General features: G+C 43.5%; 4 protein-coding genes and 1 pseudogene across 4 annotated transcripts; 2 read left to right on the top strand and 3 right to left on the bottom strand.

Moving 5' to 3' along the window:
• The first annotated feature begins 463 nt into the window (after positions 1 to 463).
• LOC102716109 lies at positions 464 to 2,324 on the top strand (annotated as a pseudogene).
• A 55-nt stretch (positions 2,325 to 2,379) lies between these two features.
• LOC102700046 (DEAD-box ATP-dependent RNA helicase 27) lies at positions 2,380 to 6,731 on the bottom strand. Its single transcript, XM_006651857.3, has 12 exons — positions 6,231 to 6,731; positions 5,679 to 5,864; positions 5,378 to 5,563; positions 5,027 to 5,110; positions 4,876 to 4,917; positions 4,699 to 4,788; positions 4,326 to 4,625; positions 4,204 to 4,242; positions 4,022 to 4,126; positions 3,869 to 3,937; positions 3,664 to 3,789; positions 2,380 to 2,737 (listed from the first exon to the last, which is right to left on the bottom strand). Exons 1-12 carry the CDS (start codon positions 6,612 to 6,614, stop codon positions 2,555 to 2,557), a joined length of 1,794 nt encoding a protein of 597 aa, XP_006651920.1. The 5' UTR covers positions 6,615 to 6,731; the 3' UTR covers positions 2,380 to 2,554.
• Positions 6,732 to 7,585: 854 nt separating this feature from the next.
• On the bottom strand, positions 7,586 to 14,022 carry LOC102716390 (DDT domain-containing protein DDR4-like). Its single transcript, XM_006650683.3, has 12 exons — positions 13,494 to 14,022; positions 13,255 to 13,365; positions 12,664 to 12,750; positions 12,541 to 12,578; positions 12,378 to 12,459; positions 11,691 to 11,797; positions 11,421 to 11,592; positions 9,813 to 9,905; positions 9,598 to 9,721; positions 9,016 to 9,058; positions 8,722 to 8,907; positions 7,586 to 8,633 (listed from the first exon to the last, which is right to left on the bottom strand). The coding sequence occupies exons 1-12, from the start codon at positions 13,824 to 13,826 to the stop codon at positions 7,976 to 7,978; spliced, it is 2,034 nt and encodes a 677-aa protein (XP_006650746.2). The 5' UTR covers positions 13,827 to 14,022; the 3' UTR covers positions 7,586 to 7,975.
• A 373-nt stretch (positions 14,023 to 14,395) lies between these two features.
• On the bottom strand, positions 14,396 to 19,057 carry LOC102700326 (transcription factor BHLH089). Its single transcript, XM_006651858.3, has 6 exons — positions 18,638 to 19,057; positions 15,851 to 16,054; positions 15,624 to 15,689; positions 15,400 to 15,468; positions 15,239 to 15,310; positions 14,396 to 14,816 (listed from the first exon to the last, which is right to left on the bottom strand). The coding sequence occupies exons 1-6, from the start codon at positions 18,860 to 18,862 to the stop codon at positions 14,682 to 14,684; spliced, it is 771 nt and encodes a 256-aa protein (XP_006651921.3). The 5' UTR covers positions 18,863 to 19,057; the 3' UTR covers positions 14,396 to 14,681.
• A 464-nt stretch (positions 19,058 to 19,521) lies between these two features.
• LOC102700612 lies at positions 19,522 to 21,072 on the top strand. Its single transcript, XM_006651859.2, has 2 exons — positions 19,522 to 20,098; positions 20,521 to 21,072. Exons 1-2 carry the CDS (start codon positions 19,675 to 19,677, stop codon positions 20,919 to 20,921), a joined length of 825 nt encoding a protein of 274 aa, XP_006651922.1. The 5' UTR covers positions 19,522 to 19,674; the 3' UTR covers positions 20,922 to 21,072.
• The last annotated feature ends 272 nt before the right edge of the window (positions 21,073 to 21,344 follow it).

Consider the following 21,344-nt stretch of genomic DNA (forward strand, 5'->3'; position numbering starts at 1 on the left):
GATATTTTCATAATTTTTTAAATAAGACAAATAATCAAACATTAAAAAAAATCAAACTTTTTACCTCATAAAATGAATTTTATGATGGGAGTAAAAACTTAAAAAAAATACATGATAAAAAACGTCTAAAATATGAAAACAGAAACGAAAAAATAAGACCGTAATAAGGAGCACCGCCAAAAGGCTTGACGGCTATAAGTGTTAAAGTTTGGCACTGGACATAACATCCACCGTTAGGGGGGTTTTGGGAGAGTCCTCGCAGTCTGAAAGTCTGAAACCCGAATGCACGTGAACCCATTACGCGCCAAAGTGCCCGAAAGTGGTCTCAATTCGGTCACCAAGTTCGGCAACTTTACGCGTGTACCACACTACGAATTTTCATTCTGATCACTGATGTTTCTGCACTCTATAAGTGCATTACTGTGATCACATCATCATCGTCAGATTAGAAAGAAGAGCAGCAAGATCGAGAGAGAGAGATTGTTGCTGTGAATTGTGATCGGCGATGGATTTGGCGGCGTGGTTTGGGCCGGTGAACTCGGGGCTGGCGCTGCTGATCGTGACAATGCTGCTGCGCAACCTGCAGAATTTCCAGCTGGTGCAGACGTTCGTGGCGCGGCAGCTCAGCCGGCGGGCGCGGCGGCTGGCGGCGCTCATCGACCCGTACCTGTCGATCACCATCCACGAGTACGACGCCGGCCGGATGACGCGCAGCGACGTGTTCGCGGAGACGAAGGCGTATCTCGACGGCGCCGTCGGCTCGCGCGACGACGTGCGGCACCTCACCGCCGAGGACGCGCGCGGCGGCGGAGGAGGAGGGGGAGGGGGGAGGGGGAGGAGGCGGGAGTAGCAGCAAGGGGCTCGTGCTCAGCATGGCCGACGGCGAGGAGGTGTCCGACCTGTTCCGCGGCGCCACGCTGTGGTGGTCGGTGCACTGCGAGCACGACGACGACAAGGGGCGCCGCGGCGGCGGCCGCTCGTCGCAGCGGCGGTCCTACCGGCTCGTCTTCCACGAGTGCCACCGCGACCTCGTCCGCGCCGCCTACCTCCCCCACGTCCGCGACCAGGGCCGCGCCTTCATGGCCCAGAGCCGCCAGCGCAAGCTCTACACCAACATCCCCAGCTCCCGTTGGGGAGACGACGGGTAATCCAACCCCTCTAATTAATCCTAACGTCTTAATCACTCACACTAATTAACACACACACACACTCAACTTCTTAATTAGGTTGTTAATTAGATTAATTAACACTAATTGTGTCAGGAGCTACATGTGTTCGCTGTGGACGGAGGTGCCGTTCAAGCACCCGAAGACGTTCGAGACGCTGGCGATGGATCCGGCGAAGAAGGAGGAGATCATCGAGGACCTCGACATGTTCAGGAACGGCAAGGAGCAGCACGCGCGGGTTGGGAAGGCGTGGAAGCGTGGGTACCTGCTGTACGGCCCGCCGGGGACGGGGAAGTCGACCATGGTGGCCGCCATGGCCAACTACCTCGGCTACGACGTCTACGACATGGAGCTCACGTCGGTGCACACCAACACCGACCTCCGCAAGCTGCTCATCCAGACCACGTGCAGGTCGATCATCGTCATCGAGGACGTCGACTGCTCCAGCAACCTGACCGGCCGCCGCAAGGCCACCGACGACGACGACGACGGCGGCGGCGGGGACGCCAAGGCTTCCAAGAAAGTCATCGACCGCGGCGGCGGCGGCGGCGGCGACAGCAAGGTGACGCTGTCCGGCCTGCTCAACTTCATCGACGGGCTCTGGTCGGCGTTCGGGGAGGAGCGGCTGATCGTGCTGACGACGAACCACATCGAGGACCTGGACCCGGCGCTGATCCGGACGGGGAGGATGGACAAGAAGATCGAGATGTCCTACTGCGACTTCGAGACGTTCAAGTCCATGGCCAAGATCCACCTCGACGTCGACGACCACGGCATGTTCGCCGCGGTGAAGGAGCTGCTGCAGGAGGTGGACCTGGTGCCCGCCGACGTCGGCGAGCACCTGACGGCGAAGAACCCCCGAGACGACGTCGACTCGTGCCTCGCGAGGCTGGTGACCGCGCTGCAGGAGGCCAAGGCCAAGATGGATGCCGCGGAACGACAGGACGAGGACAATGGCGTGGTTGTCTGATTCTGATGTGCCGGGCCCAGGAATCGCCTGCAAGACATGGTCGCCGGCGGCCAGTCACCGCCGGCCGCCGGCGTCCAAGTGGCGCCGGCGCAGGTCGAGCTGGCCCACCCATGTTGACATTTCGTAGAACGCAATCTTTATCAATGGCAATATCGTAGAATTTCATTTTAGTACAATTATACTCGGCTCATCTTTGAGTAGAGTCCAGTACCCAGGACAGGACACTGGAATAACACACCACAAACCAGCAATGATTTTGGTACACAGTTTCGCTCTCATTTCTCTATCTTGAGTGCTAAACTAGGTGAATCCATCGTTGGGATATAATAGTTGTGTTACAGCATGCTGCGATATTATAAGTTACCTATCAAAATTTTCATAGGGCCAGGGGGGCCTTTGGGACTCATATTGAGCATTTCTAGAATCTTGAAAACTGTCTCTTGTCATCACCACCTTTTCTCCCGTAGGGATTTGCAGCGCTGATGCCGTGTCTCTTTCCACCCTCCACTTTCCTCATCTTCCTCCGGTGTTTGGATGCAGAGCTCTCCAAATCGATGTTCACCTTTGGTGGGTTCTTGAAACAGAAAGACGCCGCCACATGCTGCCAGATAGAGAGGATTTAGATATTTCTCCCCAAATCAATAATCACTACTGGTAATGTGGCAGTGAGTCTGTCATCCACCAACTATATTGTTTCAAAATAGTCCTATATATTGGTACTATTTTTTATCTCTGAAAATCAAGTTTCTATACTATTCTAAAAGGTAATAGAAGGTAATGGTAGTGGCAATGAATCTGCCATATATCAACTATATTGTTTCAAAATGGTCATGTATATTGGCTCTATCTTTAATCTCTAGAAATAAGTTCAAACAATACTAGCATGCGTCTAATTCATTTCTCCGTATCAAAGCATGTGTATTTAGCTAGTTGCTAGAAAAGAAGGAATTAGTCGTAAACACCAACGTACATTAGATAAACTCAATTCACTTTTCAAGAAACCTACTTCTACTGTATTATGAAAAGAAGGCTAAAAAAGCCACCAGGTTAGTACTAAGGAACCTAGAAATTACCATGTTAATCCAGAAACAAGAAGAAACATTTGGTACAGGTTGATTGATACAGTTGCATACAAGACACATTTGCATGTACACTTTATTTTTGTTTGAATTTATTTTTTTTCAACGAAATACAATTCTTTTCTTTCTCAAATAGTTGTATCTAGCTCGGCACAGAATTGCACAAGAAATTCATTTAGTTTAAGATGGTCAATTATCAGCACTTACCTTGCACAAACTATTTTCACACAGAGAGCAAAGTACTACAAATAAACAAGCTAAAATCTACTAAAATTGAAGAAAAATCAACAGGCACTACACTTGACAGCTAAAAAGATTTGGAAAGTGAAAAAAAATAGCATTTATTGTGAGTTGAATGTCCAATGAAACAAAGCACATAATGGGTAACAATTGATCATGCAAAGGGAAACCTAATATCCTTCAGAAAGAACTTTAATAAGCAGTGTACCTTCAGATCGAGTTTATGAACATCAAAGATGTCTTTCATTGAGTGTGAGTCGTATGCCAAAATGTAGGATCTGTATGCTTCTTTAGCTGACTGATTCAAGAAGTAGTTCTCACCAACAATATTCTCCTGCCCAACAACTTGAGTTACAACTACTAGACACATTTGGAAACAGTGCTGAAACAACTAACCACGAAAAAGCACTTACAAGGTGCGATTGCAAATTTGGAACTTTGTTTTCATTGAACACTAATTCTGTCAGGGAAATCTTAGCAGCCTGCAGGCACCAATATATGACAATGTTTAATTTCACTTAACTTCTGAAATGGAAAACATATTACTTATATGTAAAATATATTACCTTCAGGTAGACAAGAAACTTCAGTTCTTGTGGCAGTAAAAACAAAAGTGCTTCTCCTTTGCCTTTTTCACCACGTGCAGTACGTCCAACTCTGTGAATATAATCCTGAAAGTAAACGAGTACGGCAAAATAAGTAAATGAAAATAATAGAAAACTAACTTGGTACATTCAGAATAACCTACCTTTGGTTCATCTGGAGGATCATATTGCACGATGAAATCCTAAACAAGGGTAAACATACTTATATCAGCAGAGGGGGACTCAAACATGAGATATTTGAAGGAAATCACCACAAAAAACTAACCACATCAGGAATATCAAGTCCACGTGCTGCCACATTAGTGCATAGTAAGATACCCTTTTCTGCCTTGCAGAAGTTAAAGAATGTTGTAGTACGTTTCTGCTGCTTTTGTTTTCCATGGATATCAGAACATTCAATCTGGAGGAAATTTAGAAGTTCTGCATGGAACTTGACTGAATTGCACGATGAGAAGAACACCATGACCTTCTTGTTCTGTTTCTTTTTTAGGAAAGCATAAAGAACCAAAAACTTTTTTGCACTATCAATGACACAATATCCTTGCTGTAAGCCCTCAACAGTAGCCTGTAAGAGCATTATGGTTATTATCCTACAAGACATTATGAAAAGAAGGGAAAAAAACCCAACATTTCCTTACATTGGTTTCACCATCATCAACACCGACATAAACAGGTTTTGTTGTACTTTCTTCGTTTTTCTCAAATGACAACTTAGCAAATTCTTTAACCTGTGAAATACATCAACAAATTAGTACACTCATCTAAAGCAAAAAATAACAAAAAGTTTCAATAAACTGAATAATAAATTCACAAACCTGTTCTGTCTGTGTAGCAGAAAAAAGAACTGTCTGTCTATTCTGCATAGCATAAGTAGTGATTTACAAAATAAAAACACATTATGTCAGCATAGAACTACAACTTATGGTTTGCATATAGTGATAATTGTCAGATGCAGATGATATATACCAGAGGAATGCGTTTAAATATCTGTTTCATATCCTCCTCAAAGTTCTGCTCAAGTAGACGATCAGCTTCATCAATTATAAGGCACTACAAAAAAAAAAGTAGCATGGCAAAAAGGTATGCTTTTAGTCCTGGCCGATAAAGGTTGACCCAAAAGCACAAAATGCATTAGCAAGATAGTGTAGACAAGAGAACAAAAACTGATGATGTGAACAAGTTTATATTGCACTACAAATATGAATTTCGTGGCTCCTCTTCAGTTAGCTCATGTGATGGTCCTAATACCTACACTATTTCCAGAGACAAATTATATCCATCCATTGAACCAAAAGAATAAAATGTGAGTTCCTTTACCTTTAGCCGTCTATATATGAATCCCTTGGTATTCTGAAGATGGTCCAAAAGTCTTCCTGGTGTAGCAACCAATAAATTGACTCCCTTTGCAAGCTGATCTGCTTCACCTCTACGGCCATTACCACCAATAATATACCCAAGAGTTTGTGAATGATACTTCATTAATTCCTTGGCAACATTGTGTGTCTGAGGAAAATATCAATTGTAACACATAAATAAGAACAGAATAATCCATAACTGCAATACACAGGCATATACTGTGAATGGAGTATAGAGACTATTTCCTGATGCAAAACCATACCTGGATGGCAAGTTCCCTTGTTGGGCAAACAACAATAACTCCAGTCCCATTCCTTGGCATGAAATGCGCATGGTGAAGCATCTCGATTGCTGGTATGAGGAAGGCAAGGGTCTTCCCTGAACCAGTCTTGGCCGCACCCATCACGTCCCTCCCTTGCAACAGGTGTGGTATAGACCTGGCTTGAATCTGCGAGCACAATAAACAACAACAATTCCATGTGGTTCAAGCGCAATAAGCAATGATAATTCCATGCAGGCACACCTCTACTAAACTCAATTCAGTTAAAGGCATCCAATTGAGTGCCACATTAACCTACAGAACACCTAAGTGTCACAGAAACAGCTACCAATTCATGTGGCGTTCTGAGAACACTGATTCTATGTGGCACACATCTACTAAACTAACTCGGTTACATGCATCCAATTAGTCATGCAATAAATAATTATCGATTTCTCAGAACTAATAGGATATTTAGCAATTTACTAGCTAATGCAGGTAATGAGAAGCTTTGCGCAGATGCGATGGCATGGTTCGTAGGGAGGTAGGGCGAACCTGGGTTAGGTAGGTGTAGTTCATCTCCCTGATGGCTCTGGCAGTGGGCTCGGAGACGCCGAGCTCTGAGAACAGCATGTTTGTCAGAATCCCCGATCCCCCCTCGCTCCCCTTCTTCTTCCTCTTCTTCTCCTTGCTCTTCTCCTTCTTCTCCTTCTTCTTTCCATCGTGTTGCTGTTCCTGCTCCTCCTCTTCCCCTTCATCTTCCTCTTCCTGCTCCTCCATCTGGTCCGGCGCCTCCTCCTCGTCGGCCGCGGGGGTGTCGTAGGACAAGTCCTCCGTATCGGAGTCCGGCTCCGGCTCCGGCGTGGGGGCGACGGGCTGCTTCCGCTTCTTCGACCGCTTGGCGGCGCTCGTGGTTGCAGGTGCTGGAGGTGGAGCCATGGCAGCGGCAGCGGCGGCGGCGCGGCGGCGAGAGGAAGTAGGGGGGGTTTGCCTTCTCTAGGGTTTAGGATCTCTCCGCGACGCCGGTGGAGGCGGACGAGGTCTGGTTTTGTTAACTCTTCGTCCGCACGGAGCCACCAGCCCCTACGATAGGGTGTGTCGGATATCTTTGGCAACCTGGGCCTTGTGGCCCAGCCCAACCAACCTGGCATTGGCTACAGCCCAACTTCTCCTGTCGCTTGCCATTTTTGCTTTTGAATCTCCTTTTTGACTCGTGGCTTAGTTCCCAAAAAAAATTTTACACCGTCACATCGCATGTTTGAAGATATATATATATATATATATATATATATATATATATATATATATATATATATATATATATATATATATATATATATATATATATATATATATATATATATAAAGTATTAAATATAAAAAATAATTACACATATTACGTATAAATCATAAGATAAATCTTTTAAGCCTAATTTTACTATGATTTGGCAAAAATACGATGCTACCGTAAACATTTGCTAATAGCGGATTAATTAGGCTTAATAAATTCATCTTATCTTGTAGTTTCCTAACAAAATCTATAATTTATTTTGTTATTAGACTACGTGTAATTTGTTTATTTATTATATTATGTTTAATACTTTAAATGTGTATCCATATATCCGATGTAACAACTAAACCTAAAAATTTCCTCCACCTCAACAGGGCCTTTAACAGATGCAAATATGAATAGTAGTTTTGTATGAACACCATTCACGAACAAATAGTTCGCTGCTTAAAGCTTTCTAGGTTTTATGGTAAACTGTCAGTGGTTCAAACTCGCGGGAAAGGGAACAAGAATCACTTTCGTCTGCTAGGGTACGCATAGACTGAAGTTGCAACTTGCAAGTGAAGCAAAAAAATACACAAATTAGGGAAAATAGAATCACAACACGAAAGGCAGCGATACATCCTCGAGCGGCCAAGCCACACCAACAATTGTTACTCATTTAGGCCTCGCGATTTCGCAAGCATATGTAGCCGGGGGTGAAACAACAATGACTCGAGAAGAAGAAAAAATGGTAATCTGGCAAGCAAACGCTATCAGTTGATGCGAGCCAGACATCTAGCACACACATTTCACCATGATCTCCACTCAACAGACTGGATCAGCAGAGGAATCCTACCGCTGCACTCATGATGGACCACCTCGTTTCTTCACTGGTTCTTCCAAGTTGGCAGACCGGACGCACCTGCAATCAGGTTGATGCATGAACATCAACCTCTCATGGATGCTCAGTGGCTTATGATAGGTCAACAATGTTACGCAGGATCTGAATCCAGGACATGATCCTCAGCTGCTATCCAGGTGGTCGCCTTTCGCTGTTGCGAGTGTGTGTTTCATCAAAACAGCCAACAGGCGCAACCTCGTTTAGGTCGAGGAATCTTCTCTCAGCGCTTCCATTATCCCTGCTAGGACCAAGCAGAGATGGCCGCTCTTTATTTACTTCAGCCCCTTCTTCCTCCTGGTCTTGACTAGTCGTCGAGAGCTCCATCTCATTTGGTGCATCACAACCAGCATTTGGATCTGATGCATTTATTTTACCTGGCTTTCCCAATTCTGTATCTGTGCCAGAAAGATCATACTGATGATACTTAATTTGTGGGCGGGTGGAACGCTTACTTCGTTTGATGCCTGTTTGGAATCCATCAAAAGATCTCAACTTGGTCTCTCGAGGACTGCAAGTAGCCAATCTCTTGTACCGTTGGGGCTCCTTTTCATCTTCACTGGTACTTGAAGGATATTCCACTTCATAATTATCATCATTGGTTACTTGCTCCAATTGAAATTCTTCATCCTTTTCTAAAAGTCTCGCCTTATGTTGCTTTCGACTTCTAAGATATTCCTCATCATAGATTGCTTCACCCATGATATCGTCATCACTGTCAAAGTTTGGGTCAATGTCCGAGATAGCCTCAACAAAATCTTGTGTGTACCTTTGAGATCTTTTCCTCTGCCTGTACATATAATGGCATAAATATGTCTATAGGTCACTAGTAAGCATCAGCGGAGACCCAGCAAAACAACAAGCATTTAGGAAGTTACCTGCGATCGAGAGTCTCAGATTTTATTTCACCATCACTTCCTTGGTGGCCATAAGACCTTGGTGGATATTCTCCATAGAATCCATTGCACAATGGCGAAGGACCAGTAACATTGGTCCCTATATCTCGTTTTGGATGTACTCTTCTGTTAGAAGTAGTGATGAGCTCAGAAGAGTTCTCACCTTTTCTGTCAATGATAATTCAGAAATTTGCATCACAACATAGTACAGAAATTTGCATCATGCTTCCAAAATTGCAATAAATGAAAACATTAAATCAGAGATGATCGACCTACTTTGTTGATTTTATGGCTTCATTTATTGAACGCTCATAATCATCTGCATGACAAGTAAAAATGTTTTCAGTAGGGGAAACAGTAAATTATGCATATGAATATGAGTTTGCTCCAATTGACACCACTCGGTGCATCAAATGACCAGACTGTGAAACTGAAAAAAAAAATTATACAGCAAACTTGACAACATATCAACAAGTTTGCTGAGAGTAATTTGCTCGCATTTATCAAATAACGAGATAATCAGATTATGTATAGCTTTACTCAAAGCCTCAAAGAAAACAGATAAAAGCTTAGTAAATTACAGTGCATGTTAACTGACATAACAATCAAAACCAAAAGTTGACTGAACATCTAACTACATGGACAAGATGTAAGACTTATGAATTGACCAAAAACATTATTGGGAACTGCCACTGAACCAGATGAAATATTAATAGCAATTCATTTCAATGCAAAAGGATAAAAGAAATGCAGTATTGTCTTTCCAGGAAGAACCATGACACAAAGGCCAAAGCAGATATGGTCCGATATTCCTCCGATTGTCACCTTTTTCCTTAAACACATCAGCTTTAAGCTTACCAAAAGTATAGGTGACACGCTTTCTTTGACGACGAGAGCGGACAGAGGTGAACCCATCCACTGTCAAGCGGTTGTCAAGGAGGAGTGCTTCTCTATGTTGCTTTTTGAGCAGCCTCTCTTTCTTCTATAAGAGGAGCAAAACGTTGTGATAGAATAACATGGTACTATATTCTATGACCAGCAATTTTAACTCTCTGAGACCTGCGGTTAGATACCTTGTGAATCTTTTCAAGATCTGGAAGATAATTGATCTTCAACTTCTTGCCAAGTGAGACCTCAGTCCTGTTCCTACTTGAAAAGAGTTTTTCCTACATAAAATAGGCAGAAAATAACTAGAATCAATAAATTTCCATAAATTTGATCCAAACTACTTCCTCCGTCCAACAATAACTCCACTTTTCACCCATTCCACACATGACACATACCAATACAAAAGCAAAAAAGAGCACCCTTCACTTTATCGATCCCCAATGCGATTATCCCCTACTTTATCTACTTTCAATGTATTATTCTCTACTTCCACAAACTCCCCTGCAATGATTGCTCAAAGATGAAATCATTTTGGGACAAACAAGAGGGTGAAAAATGATGTGAGGTGTAGTACTACAAGATAATCGATTGTTTTGTAAAAGTTCTTATACAATATATTCAATGACAATGTTGCACAACCATCTATATAGGGCTATAGGCTCCTCCTTTTCTAACAAAATTCCAATGCAACATATGCCAGCCACCAGTAACTAAGGAATAGCAAATCTTGTAACCTTTTTTACATGCATGAGAAAGAACTTTTTCTCCTTTACCAAATTAATCTCCACAGTGAGATGTTAATGCACAGACAAACATATGCCCCCATCAATCTTTTAGAGTGATATCATTCAGCTTTCAAGATTTTTGAGGTTACACCTTCATATATCCACAGCCAAAGCAATGTTTTCAAATTGGAAAGTTGAGTCTAGTCGCCTCAGTACCGATTAGGATGACTAATCAAAACTAATCGGGCGACTTTCTAACTAATCACGGTTAGAATCAAGTGTCCTTAGTACCGACTAGAACGACTAACCATGAGTCCATGACTAATCACGATTAGTCGGACGACTTAAAAACATTGAGCCAAAGTACTTTTACAGTATGTATGTACGTATATATATACACACACTATCCTACTACCAGGTGTAGTTACTCCTTCCACGTCTAAGGTGCAGAAACATCTTCATACATATTTATGCTCTCTTCCAACAGAAAGTACAAACTCTATGTATATAGTTGTATCATTCATATGAGATTTAACAGTGTCTATACTTTCTATTAGGTGGGAACAGAAACCGTTATGAAAGTGTTTTTCATCATGGACGTGAAGGAAGCAAGCTACACCTGGTAGGAGGATCTAATTTTCCTACAACAGAGAGAGAGAAAGTGTTGTGAAAAAGTTAACTCCACAGGTTCTCCATCTCAAGTTACGTGATTGTAGATGGCACAATATCCCGTGGTGAATTGTAAGTAATCAGTTCTAAAAGGCACCCATGCATGTGTGGTTGCCAATTTAAGTTTTGGAGGAGCATATGTATCATTTGTGGTGACAAACACACAACATTTTTCCTCTGTTAATTTGCAGAATATGCAATAATAAATGTTAATGCAATCAAAGTTTTAATCTAACAAGCAACAAGGTTTTTGCTATACTGAGCAACCTGCCACAACCCATGAATTCAATCTTATTGTAAGCATAATTGCTACATGGAGAATAAAGGAACAGGAAAACTATTCAAGAGCTTAAATCATAGAAAACATAATGAAATGCATATGTTTCACTCAAAACTTACTGCTGCTACTTCAAATTCATCAAAGTTGCATGCGACAGTCTCCCATTTATAGGATACAACTGGGACACTTGAGATTCCCTTCCCTTTAGCTTTTTTGGTCAGCTCCTTCCCATAGTCCACTTGCCTAATCTCACGATACAACCGATGTCCAAGGATTGAATCCTCATCATACCTGTAGCATATCAATTTATTAGAGATGCCCCTGGACACACAAAAAAAGTGTTCTTGAAATACATTACATAATTATATCGAAAGTTGGCTGTTGCGCACCAGTATGAGATTCCATATGAATCTCCTCCAATACGTTCTTTACGGAACACGGGAAGCTCATAACCGCGCTTTAAAGACCTGTCTATGAAGTTCCGAATATCCTCTTGCTGAAAAATTAGATGTTAATAGATCAGACAATTTGTCAGCAAACTTGGAAGAAACATAAACAATCCATGCTTAAGACTAGAAAACATAACAATAATACTTGCAACTACGTTTGCGCTCCAATCCAACCTTAATGAGTAAGGGCTAAGTTAGCCCCTGCCCCCTGCTCAATTAATATTCCTTTCCTACAAGGATCCACTACAAGTATAAAGTTGCTAATACAGAACAATTTTGGAATATTAATTAGGCTTCACCTTGTTTCTTTGGCACTACAACTGTTTTCAGCTGTCGTATAACAAAGCATCATCATTAAACATAATCTATTTGAGTGTGAAGATAAAGTTTAAAATGCTTCACAAATTGAATAGCTTGTCTCTGGAATACAGCATAAATAATGTACTCGTCCTTGGTTGAATGGAATGTCTAGCAGAATCCACTAAGAAGTTGAGCATGAGACAGTTACATGTAATATGAAGCATGCAGTGGGGGCAAGACAGTGGATCTTAATAGTTACTACACATTGATATAGGAAACTGATTCAAATATATTTCAAAAAAATCACTGGAATCATAGGGAACATACCTCAACACGTATATCACATATCGCTTTCAGGATCACTAATCGTGTTGCTGGCTCAAGTGCCTTGTACATTTCAATTTCAGCTCTGAGCAAGGAAAAACAATTTCAAGGTACAGCTGTAACTGGTGATTCAATCAACAATTTATTGCCTGGGTTTAGAACTCACCCATGTGAGGCCACAATTGGAAGATCACCTTCTGCAACCTGCAGTACTAGCTTTATTAGCTAAATAACTGAATATCATACTATTCCACATAAATATGTTCTTAGAAAGGACAACATCATGTACCCAGTTCCACCAGTACTTCAATTTCCTACATAACACTGTTACCCATGTTCCACGTCCCATAGCCATTCGAGTTATTGGAGGAATCGACTGCAAAATGCAATTAAGAAGCATGAAAATAGGTAATATATCTCAAACTGTTTGTGCAATGTTTGGGAAGTAGTAGATACATGATAGGCAACTCAAAACAGACTTTGCAACACTATGTTGTACACTACTCTACAAACTGGTGTTCTTGTGTTTGTCTCTAATTATCAAGATCGTTTTCTTAAGAAGATATGTTCAGCAAACTGCAAGGTAACATGATTTTACTAGTAAAATGGGCATTAATTATGTATCACAACAATATGTTTGACTAACATAGAAGCATTGTACTATGTTAACCTTCGCCTTGGGTTTCAATTAACCAAATTTCCTCGGTCGTGAATGTTACTTATATGATGATATGGATAAGAAAAGCACATCTTTGGCATCTATAACAGGCAAACACTTTGTTCTCCAGAAACCCCATTCCACGATAAACTAAGACGCAGCGGCCTAATAAAACCTTATAAGGGGAGGCATAAAACGAACTAAGAAATACTACGTGATCACCTTCAGCAGAGGCATATGGACGTCATCCAACGTATTATTGGGACATAGGATCGCCTCCTCCAGCTCCTCCGCTGTGAACTCCACTGCAATGTTCAGCAACGGCCGGAACACCTGCGGCGCCGTAGCAGAGCAACCATGTCAAGCCGAAATACCGAGCACCATACGATACACCCTAAACCCAGAGCCTTGGAAGGGCAGGATTCCTAGGCAATGGGAGAGGCAAGAGGGGGGGCGCTCACGTGGAGGAAGTTGATGACGGACGCGAGCTCCCACATGCCGCGCAGCCTCCACCGCGGCAGTTCCGCGGGGGCCTCGGGCTCCGCCACTAGCGGCGTCACCACGCGGCATTTCGGCGTCTCCTCCGCCCCCTCCTCCTTCACCGCCGGCCTCGCCCGCTCCTGCCGCGGCGGGGGCGGGGGCAGCACCTTCGGCCGGCTGTTGCACGCGCGCGGGAGCCGCGTCCTCCTCGGGGTCAGCTCCACGGCATCCTCCCGCGCAGCCGCCCCCGCCTCCTCCTCCTCCCCCTCCTCCTCCGCCCGCCGCCGCTGCTGCTGCTCCCGCCGCGCCGCCATCGACGCCGAGGCACGTCACAGAGTGCCGGATCGGGGGTCCGGGTGGGGGCAGTGGTAGGGTCTGGGCATGGGCCGGTGCAGGTCACGCGCTCGCGGCGGAATGGGCAGGCTGCGCCGTGGCAGCGGCAACCATTGGGGAGGGCGGAGGAGGAGGAGGGCAAGGAGGCGGAGAGGAAAGGAGTAGAGAGAGAGAGAGAGAGAGAGAGAGAGAGAGGAGAGAGAGAAGGGCAACAAGGAGATTTCGCGTACTACGCGAGGCGAAGGAGAAACGGAACGGTACCGCATCTGCAGGGTCAAGGGTAGAATAGTAATTTTATCATCTTCCGAACCGGGGTTTTCGGGGTTTCTAGTACTGCAGTTGCGCCGGTCCTCCCCCATCGATTTTCTTCTTCGCTTTGGAATTCGTATGAATTTCGTGCAAAACCGTTTGAACTGTCTGGTGAAAATTTTCTCAAATGGATCAAACTAGCACACGTTTAAGTTCTGGAAGTTCAAATTACGTGCAATACATGTTCAAATCCAAAATGAATCATGTGATGACAAAGCAAAATGTGGGGATTTGGGATTTGGCAAGAAAATTATTGATGGTTATTACTTTTTCATTCATACTAAGAACGAGCGTGGCCTGCAGGAATTCCGTGGAATACATGAATCTGATAAACATTGTATCCCGGTACAGATGTAAAAAATACTGCACTCGCAGTCTCTAAATACATGAGCTCCATACTATGTGTGCAATCGAATTTGAATTTGGAGCATGAGAGTTTCGAAAAAAATAATCTAAAGCCGTGGTCTCTGACTGATCATGAACTCATGGTATGCTTTATTTGGGCCACCATCCTGAATTTGTTCTGTTCATGTCACTCTTTCATAGGCGCCACCAATCTGCATGTGGAGCCATTCAGATGGTGTAGATCCCTGGGCGTACTCCCTTGGTGTCTGCGGATCGAACGTCAATCCAGGAGCTGTGCTGTATATCTGAGGACCAAACTGCAACCAAAAGGCCATAACATTTTGGAAGTTTAAATGAAGCCATGGTAGACAGGCCAAAAACAGGAAAAATATTCAATGGTGTCTTAGCCCCTGCAAATCGAAATTGCCTCATACTGTCTTTTTTTTTTTTTGAAATTCAGCAGTATAGGTTCAATATAATTCAGTCAATCTTCAGACGACACGAACAAATAACGTGTTACAGAAAACTAGAACATATAGTAGCATATATCTGGCTTAGTTATAGAGTATGGACCTGTTGCAATTTGAAAAGAACTACATGTCTGACAGAGAATTCAAAGTCAAACAATGGAGCTAAGATAAAGAACAAACAGCACTGTATGTCATAGGATCTTTGTAATATGTCTTATATGTAACACTAATCATGCTAATTGAACTGCTAAGTCTACTACTGGACTTACATCTTTGGATGGAAATGCTTCGATTCCATTATTCACATGGGCATTAACTGCCTCAAGCTTCATGGATAAAAACTGCAGGTAATAGCAATTACAAAACCAGTATTATCTGAGATATGTACGGTAAAGAAATTTCATAAAGTAGAAATAGTGAAACAGTATACCTCAACTTGCCGTTGCAAAGCCTGGATATAATTAATTATCTCATCAAGTACTGATGCTTTTCCGATAACCTGGCCAAGCAAGCAAAAGTCTTATGATGAAAATCACATACAGAAACAGAATCCTGGATGGCTTAAAGCTGAGGTGATGTAACAAAAAAAAATATCTATGGCCCAAATTGTGGCACAAAATAATATATGGACTGCTTGTTGAAAGTAAAATATACCTTGTTGCATCCAGGGACAAGATCCTGGAGAATTTTCATTCGCTCACTTATTTTCTCACGACGTGCCTGTAAAAATTAAACAGAAGTTTCAGAGGTCATATTGTAGTATCAACATGATTGTGACTTTTAGGAAAAAAATTCTTCAGATTCAATTTGTAACCAGATTTGATACTCCTGTAATGGGAATGTGATCAATGAAAACACAAAAAAATAATGCATTAACTGACCCTTTCAGCAAGGCTATGGCTATCGGTAGCTTGACCTCTTCTTGCCCTCACATGGATGTAGTCTTGTTTTGGTAATTCTGGTGGTGGAGGGTTTTTATCAACAGACTTGCTAGCATTTCTTGAATCAGTTTCAGCCTCTGTTCTTAAACTGCCATTATCTCCACTGGATTTAATTGCCTTGAAACGCTTTGCTTCTGAATCAGTCTGCTCATAAAAATGCCACATAATCCGCCGATCAAAATACTGAGCATTTTTTTTCTTTAAAGATTATGGCACAAAAAACTGTATATTGCCTTCTAACCTCAAAAGCAATAAATAAAAATTAAAAAAAACATACAAGTTATCAACACAGTCCGTAATTGGTGAATATAGTGAGCAAAAAAAATCATAAAAGGCACCAATAAAATCAAATATCTAGTATGACAGATAATGATGCCTTCCACCGATAAGATTATGCCTGCCTGCTAAAGATACAGCACTGTTTGCTACTAAATACAGGCAAAAGAGTGTTAACTACATCTTGTATTTGATCTCATGCAATTTCTAGGGTTATACATCTGATGGTACTTCACTGTGGACCATGGAAACACCTAGGATCTGATCTCCAGCCAAAAAAAAATGTGTGGGCCAACAGGTTGTTGATTTTTGTTGGGTCAGAAGTTAGTACTGGAGAATGGAGATAATAAATAGAATTTAATAGTTTGTCTAACAGCAGTTCTAATCCGTGTGAACATAGTTAAAGATCAACAACTGTTGCATCGCAATCATAATTACCAACTACTTAGCATTCAACACAGATAGTTAAGTCAAGTGTTGGCCTATAGCTTGATCATATATATATTCAAGACACATATGGTTTACGTAAAATACAAAATCACAACGAAGGTCTGTTCCAAATATTCCAGTACAGCAAGACAAACATTAGGAAGCTGTATGATTATATTACAGCACCAAATAAGGTCCCAGCAATAACATATTGTTGAGTGCTGACTATGGCTGTGCAGAGAAGAAGATTGAGAAATTCTATGGCATATTATCGTCGATGGGTGATTTGAAAAACACATAGGCTATCAACATTCCAGTGAAACGAACATAACAAGCATTACCAAGTCAGCAACAAAAGTCAAAATATCATAATAGAAAATTCACTCTACATACAAAACACAGCGCTACTGAGTGCTAAATGCATGCTTTCCATCCACAAAAGTTGAACATAAGGTGCAAACCCCCTACAAGCAATCCTTACCAAAAGAGGCACCTAGGGTAAAGATGGATATAGTGTTGCAACCAAAATAGTGGAACATAGCTATAGAGTAGTCATTCTTTTGCCCATCTGAGGCTCCAAGTTTCATCAGTACTAAAGGCCGAACACTACTTATGGTTGAATGAGAAATTCACTTTGGATTTTTTTTACAGTACACCAAAGTGTTGTGAGCCATCCATCTTTCATGATCCAATGGCTAATATTGCTCTTACCGCTTGAGAGGTAATGGTCTCATTTATTACTATCTAAAGACAATTAATGCCAATTACTAATTTACTATACTGCATTAAGGCAAGAATGTGTTTCCTTAATTCAGTGTCAAAATTAGATCTAAAACAATATGAAAAATTATATTCCAAAATATCATTTCAATAAACTATAAATAATCTGAATACAAATTGTGCTACCTGGATTGAAGAAAAAACAGTTTCAGCTTCAGCTTATAATTAAGGGAAAATAGTAATCTATAACTGTTTTAATCATAAGTATGGTGGTACATTTCACAATAATACATTACTAGGATGAAATTATTTTATATTTGTAACTTTCACCTTTTGCATGTAATATTTTCTCGGAATATTACAAAACTCACAAAGTATTTACAAATGAAATGACATGTGAATCCATAGTTAGTATTGCATGCATGCATACTACTTTAGACAGGATAAGTAATTCTCATTCATACTTTTCATTCTTTGATTAATGTCTTTATGGAAGGAGATAATAGCTTTTAGCTGGAAATATAATCATGGAACAATCAACGATTAGGATCTTCTTTCCTGGTCTTACCTTCTAGGGAGGTAAGAGGCATCGTGTAAAGGCTCAATTCTATAACATGAGACCACATGGATGAACAGCTGCACATAATTTAAGCTTATCCTGCACTTCTACAGTTTGGTCTTTATTTTCCCTGTGTAACAGAGCATGACACCGTCAACTGTGTTCTGCATTTTGCTACAATGTAATTCCATCCACAACCAGAGCAGATTATATATCAATCAAAAGGCTCAAAACCTCATATGGTGAAGCCTTCCACGTGCTGAGGCCACATCCCATGTTCCTATGCCTAACTGCATTCAGCACAGACGAAGTGTATTCCGAACACTCAATTATCAAAGGTATGCTAATTATGGATTTTGAAACTATTGATAGTGCTAGCTTTTCCTTACTGCACTTTTTGTGCACGTTCTGTGTTCTTTTCAATTCATACAGCCATCTACTGATCTACATACAGGTTTCACAGAAGCAGCGGGTGGATAGCTACTGCCAGAACTACAGGAGGGCTCATAGTAATCAAAATATGCATCCACGGGAACCCTGCTAGAGCTATGAGAAAGAAAGCATCAGAGCACCATTCCAATCAGATACAAAGGCAGACCGCACAAGCAAACTAATTAAGTGTAAGGCTGCCATTTTCCCTGGTAAATCTCCAGATTCCCACCCCCGAAGGCTGGCACACCAAAATTTACCCGCAACTCACCCAATGCCACACGGATCACGGCCAATGCGAAGCAAAAACCTACCAAATCCTGGCCGCCGCCGCCGCCGGAGGTGGAGACGAGCCTGGACGAGTCGTCCTCGGGCGCCGGGGCCTCCCGCTGCCTCCTCCGCCCTGCGCGGCTCCCACTGCTCTGCTCCGTGACACCGGAGGCGGCGGCCTCCAGCGCCCGGCCGCCTCCGCCTCCGCCTCCGCCACCTAGGTGCGGCGGGCGCCAGAGCTCGGCGGCGAGCGTCGGCGCGGGGTCCATAGCAGCGCGGCTGACTAAGCGCCCGCGGGGACCCCGGAGGTGGCCCGCCCGACGGAGCTCTAGGGTTTCACGGGAGGGGGCGACCAGATCGGGGGCGGAGAGGGAGGGAGAGCTCGCAGTGGCACTGTACACCAAGTACTAGTGAGAGAGAGCTTTCAGAGAAGACCGGAAGCGAGCCGTGGAGAATTAAAAACAGCGTGGAGATGAGCGAGAGAGAGAGAGAGAGAGAGAGAGAGAGAGAGGGGGGGGGGGGGAAGCTCGGGATTTGGCCACGCGGTGATTGGCGGACGCGGTCGTGCGGATCGGAGAGATTCGGAGTGCGTGCCCGTGTGGGTGGTGGATGGATGGATCGGAGATTCGGACCGCTTTGGCCAAAAGATAGCGGTCACGCGCGCGCGCGTGCCCGTTCGCCGAGCCCGCGTCGAGGCGTCGACCAGAGCAAAACTCGCTTCGTCGGCGGAGGCCGAAGGGATTTTTGTTTCCGATTTGAAGAACCGATCGTTTGTTTTTTCTCCGATTCCAATTGATTGTGATACCTGATCTTTGTGCGACATCGCCGTGTCCGACTTGGGATCGAACCCGTTGAGGCAGCATTTTTTTTTCTGCCTATAAAAGCGGGGGGCTGCGTACGGCCGGGTTACAGATCCAGCGAAGAGGAACGTACGCGTCCGCGGGGCTTGGATATGGAGGAGTCGAGCCGTGCCCGTCGTGCCTTGCCTCGCCCTGAAGCACGGCGCCGACGGAGATAGGCCGGCGTTTTTCAGCATCTCCAAGAGGAAGGCCATCATCGACGACGCCGTCGTTGTCCCGGGATGACGAACGGCAACGCCTGGGCGACGCCGCGGGGGTGGATCCTGATCCGCGACGCCGCCGCCACGTTCCTGCCGAATCCCCGGGACCCCGACGACAAGATCCAGCTGGCGCACCTGCCCGAAGCCCTGCACAGCAGATGCAGCTGCGTGCTCTCCGGCAAGCCGACGATCCCAGGGTGCGTCGTGCTCCTTGTCGAGCCCGTCGACACCGTCATTTGGTACTTCCACGTCGGAGAAGACGAGGAGTGGACCAGGCACGAGTACGATATTGGCATACAAATGCTAGACCCACCCATAGACGGCAAAGACCATGAGAAGACGCCGATATGCTCTATCGGTGCTTACCAGGGAAAGTTCTATTTCAACTCTAACTTCAAAGCTATTAGCAGGCTAGAGCTCACCCCGACGCCAGTGTTCAGCTCCATAAGAGCAAATACAACAGTCTAGATAGTTGTTGTAACATAGAGACAGCTAAATAGATAATTTGTACAATGGTCTTTGTTTGATCGTCTATAGACAAATTAATTCATCCTAGGACTCAAAAATCATGGTGATCCAACACATAATTTGATTTTTGTAGCTATTTTATTGCATACATCAGTTCACTCCAAAGGAAGATGCCCACACGCGCTCGTGCGTAGCAGATCCTTGCCGCCGTCGACGAACTGACATCGCCTCCGTACAACGCGTGCTGGCCTCGTCGTATCGCGTGGGAGCACACGCTCTTGCCGTAGATGGATGAGACGACGGCAGCGTTCTCTCTCCTCAATTAATCCCTTCCACATCAGCTGATTTTCCTCAGTTAAACGCGAGTCGACGACAGCCGGCTCGCCGCTGGACATGCCCTAAGGATCACCGACCCCATTGCGGGAGGATTAGGGGTTTCGGGCGCAGCAAGCGAATTCTCGGTGGAATCCGAGAACGATCTTTACATGGTCTGCCAGCTTCTTGACTGGGACATCAGGACCGTCTACGATGTCACTGTTTATAAGATGGATTTCTCCAAGCATAAGTGGTGCGTGGCCGAGGACATTGGTGGCCGTGTGTTCTTGATAGCGCCATGGTATTTCGGCCCTTCGTGTTCGGCTGAGGAGTGTGGGCTGGAGAAGGACCGTGTCTGCGCCATTTTCGCCCATTATAAGTATTTTGAGGTATCCAAGGTGGAGGATGGAGAAACCGATGAGCATGAGCTCATCGATGCTCCATATTCAGAACATGGAATGTGGATTTTGCCCACTGAGACATAGTCTAGTTTTAGAACTAGGATTATTCATAAAGTTCGTTTTTGCATCCTTTTGGTTTGTAAAGAAATAAGTTTTTTTCCTGTGTAACTCATAGTTAATCTATCACTATAGGCACAAACATATTTTACTCATTCTACATCCTTTATTTATTACTTTTTAAATTTAATGGCTAAAATCATCATCGTAAGATCGACGATCGAACGGTGTAACAAACTTAGTGTTCTTTAAATTTTAGAAGATTATTTTACAGTTTTTTAAAACATAGCAACTCCTTGACTTTTATTTTCTTTATCATACTTTACTACATATTGTAGCTAGCTCTGTTTACTTCTAAAAACTTTTTCCAAATACACAAATCTTTGAACAAATAAATAAAGCATTAAACAGAGATGGAAAAAACTAACTGCACAGTTATGGAAGAAATCG

Source organism: Oryza brachyantha, chromosome 3, assembly GCF_000231095.2.
Source record: "Oryza brachyantha chromosome 3, ObraRS2, whole genome shotgun sequence".
Taxonomy (NCBI): Eukaryota; Viridiplantae; Streptophyta; class Magnoliopsida; order Poales; family Poaceae; genus Oryza; species Oryza brachyantha.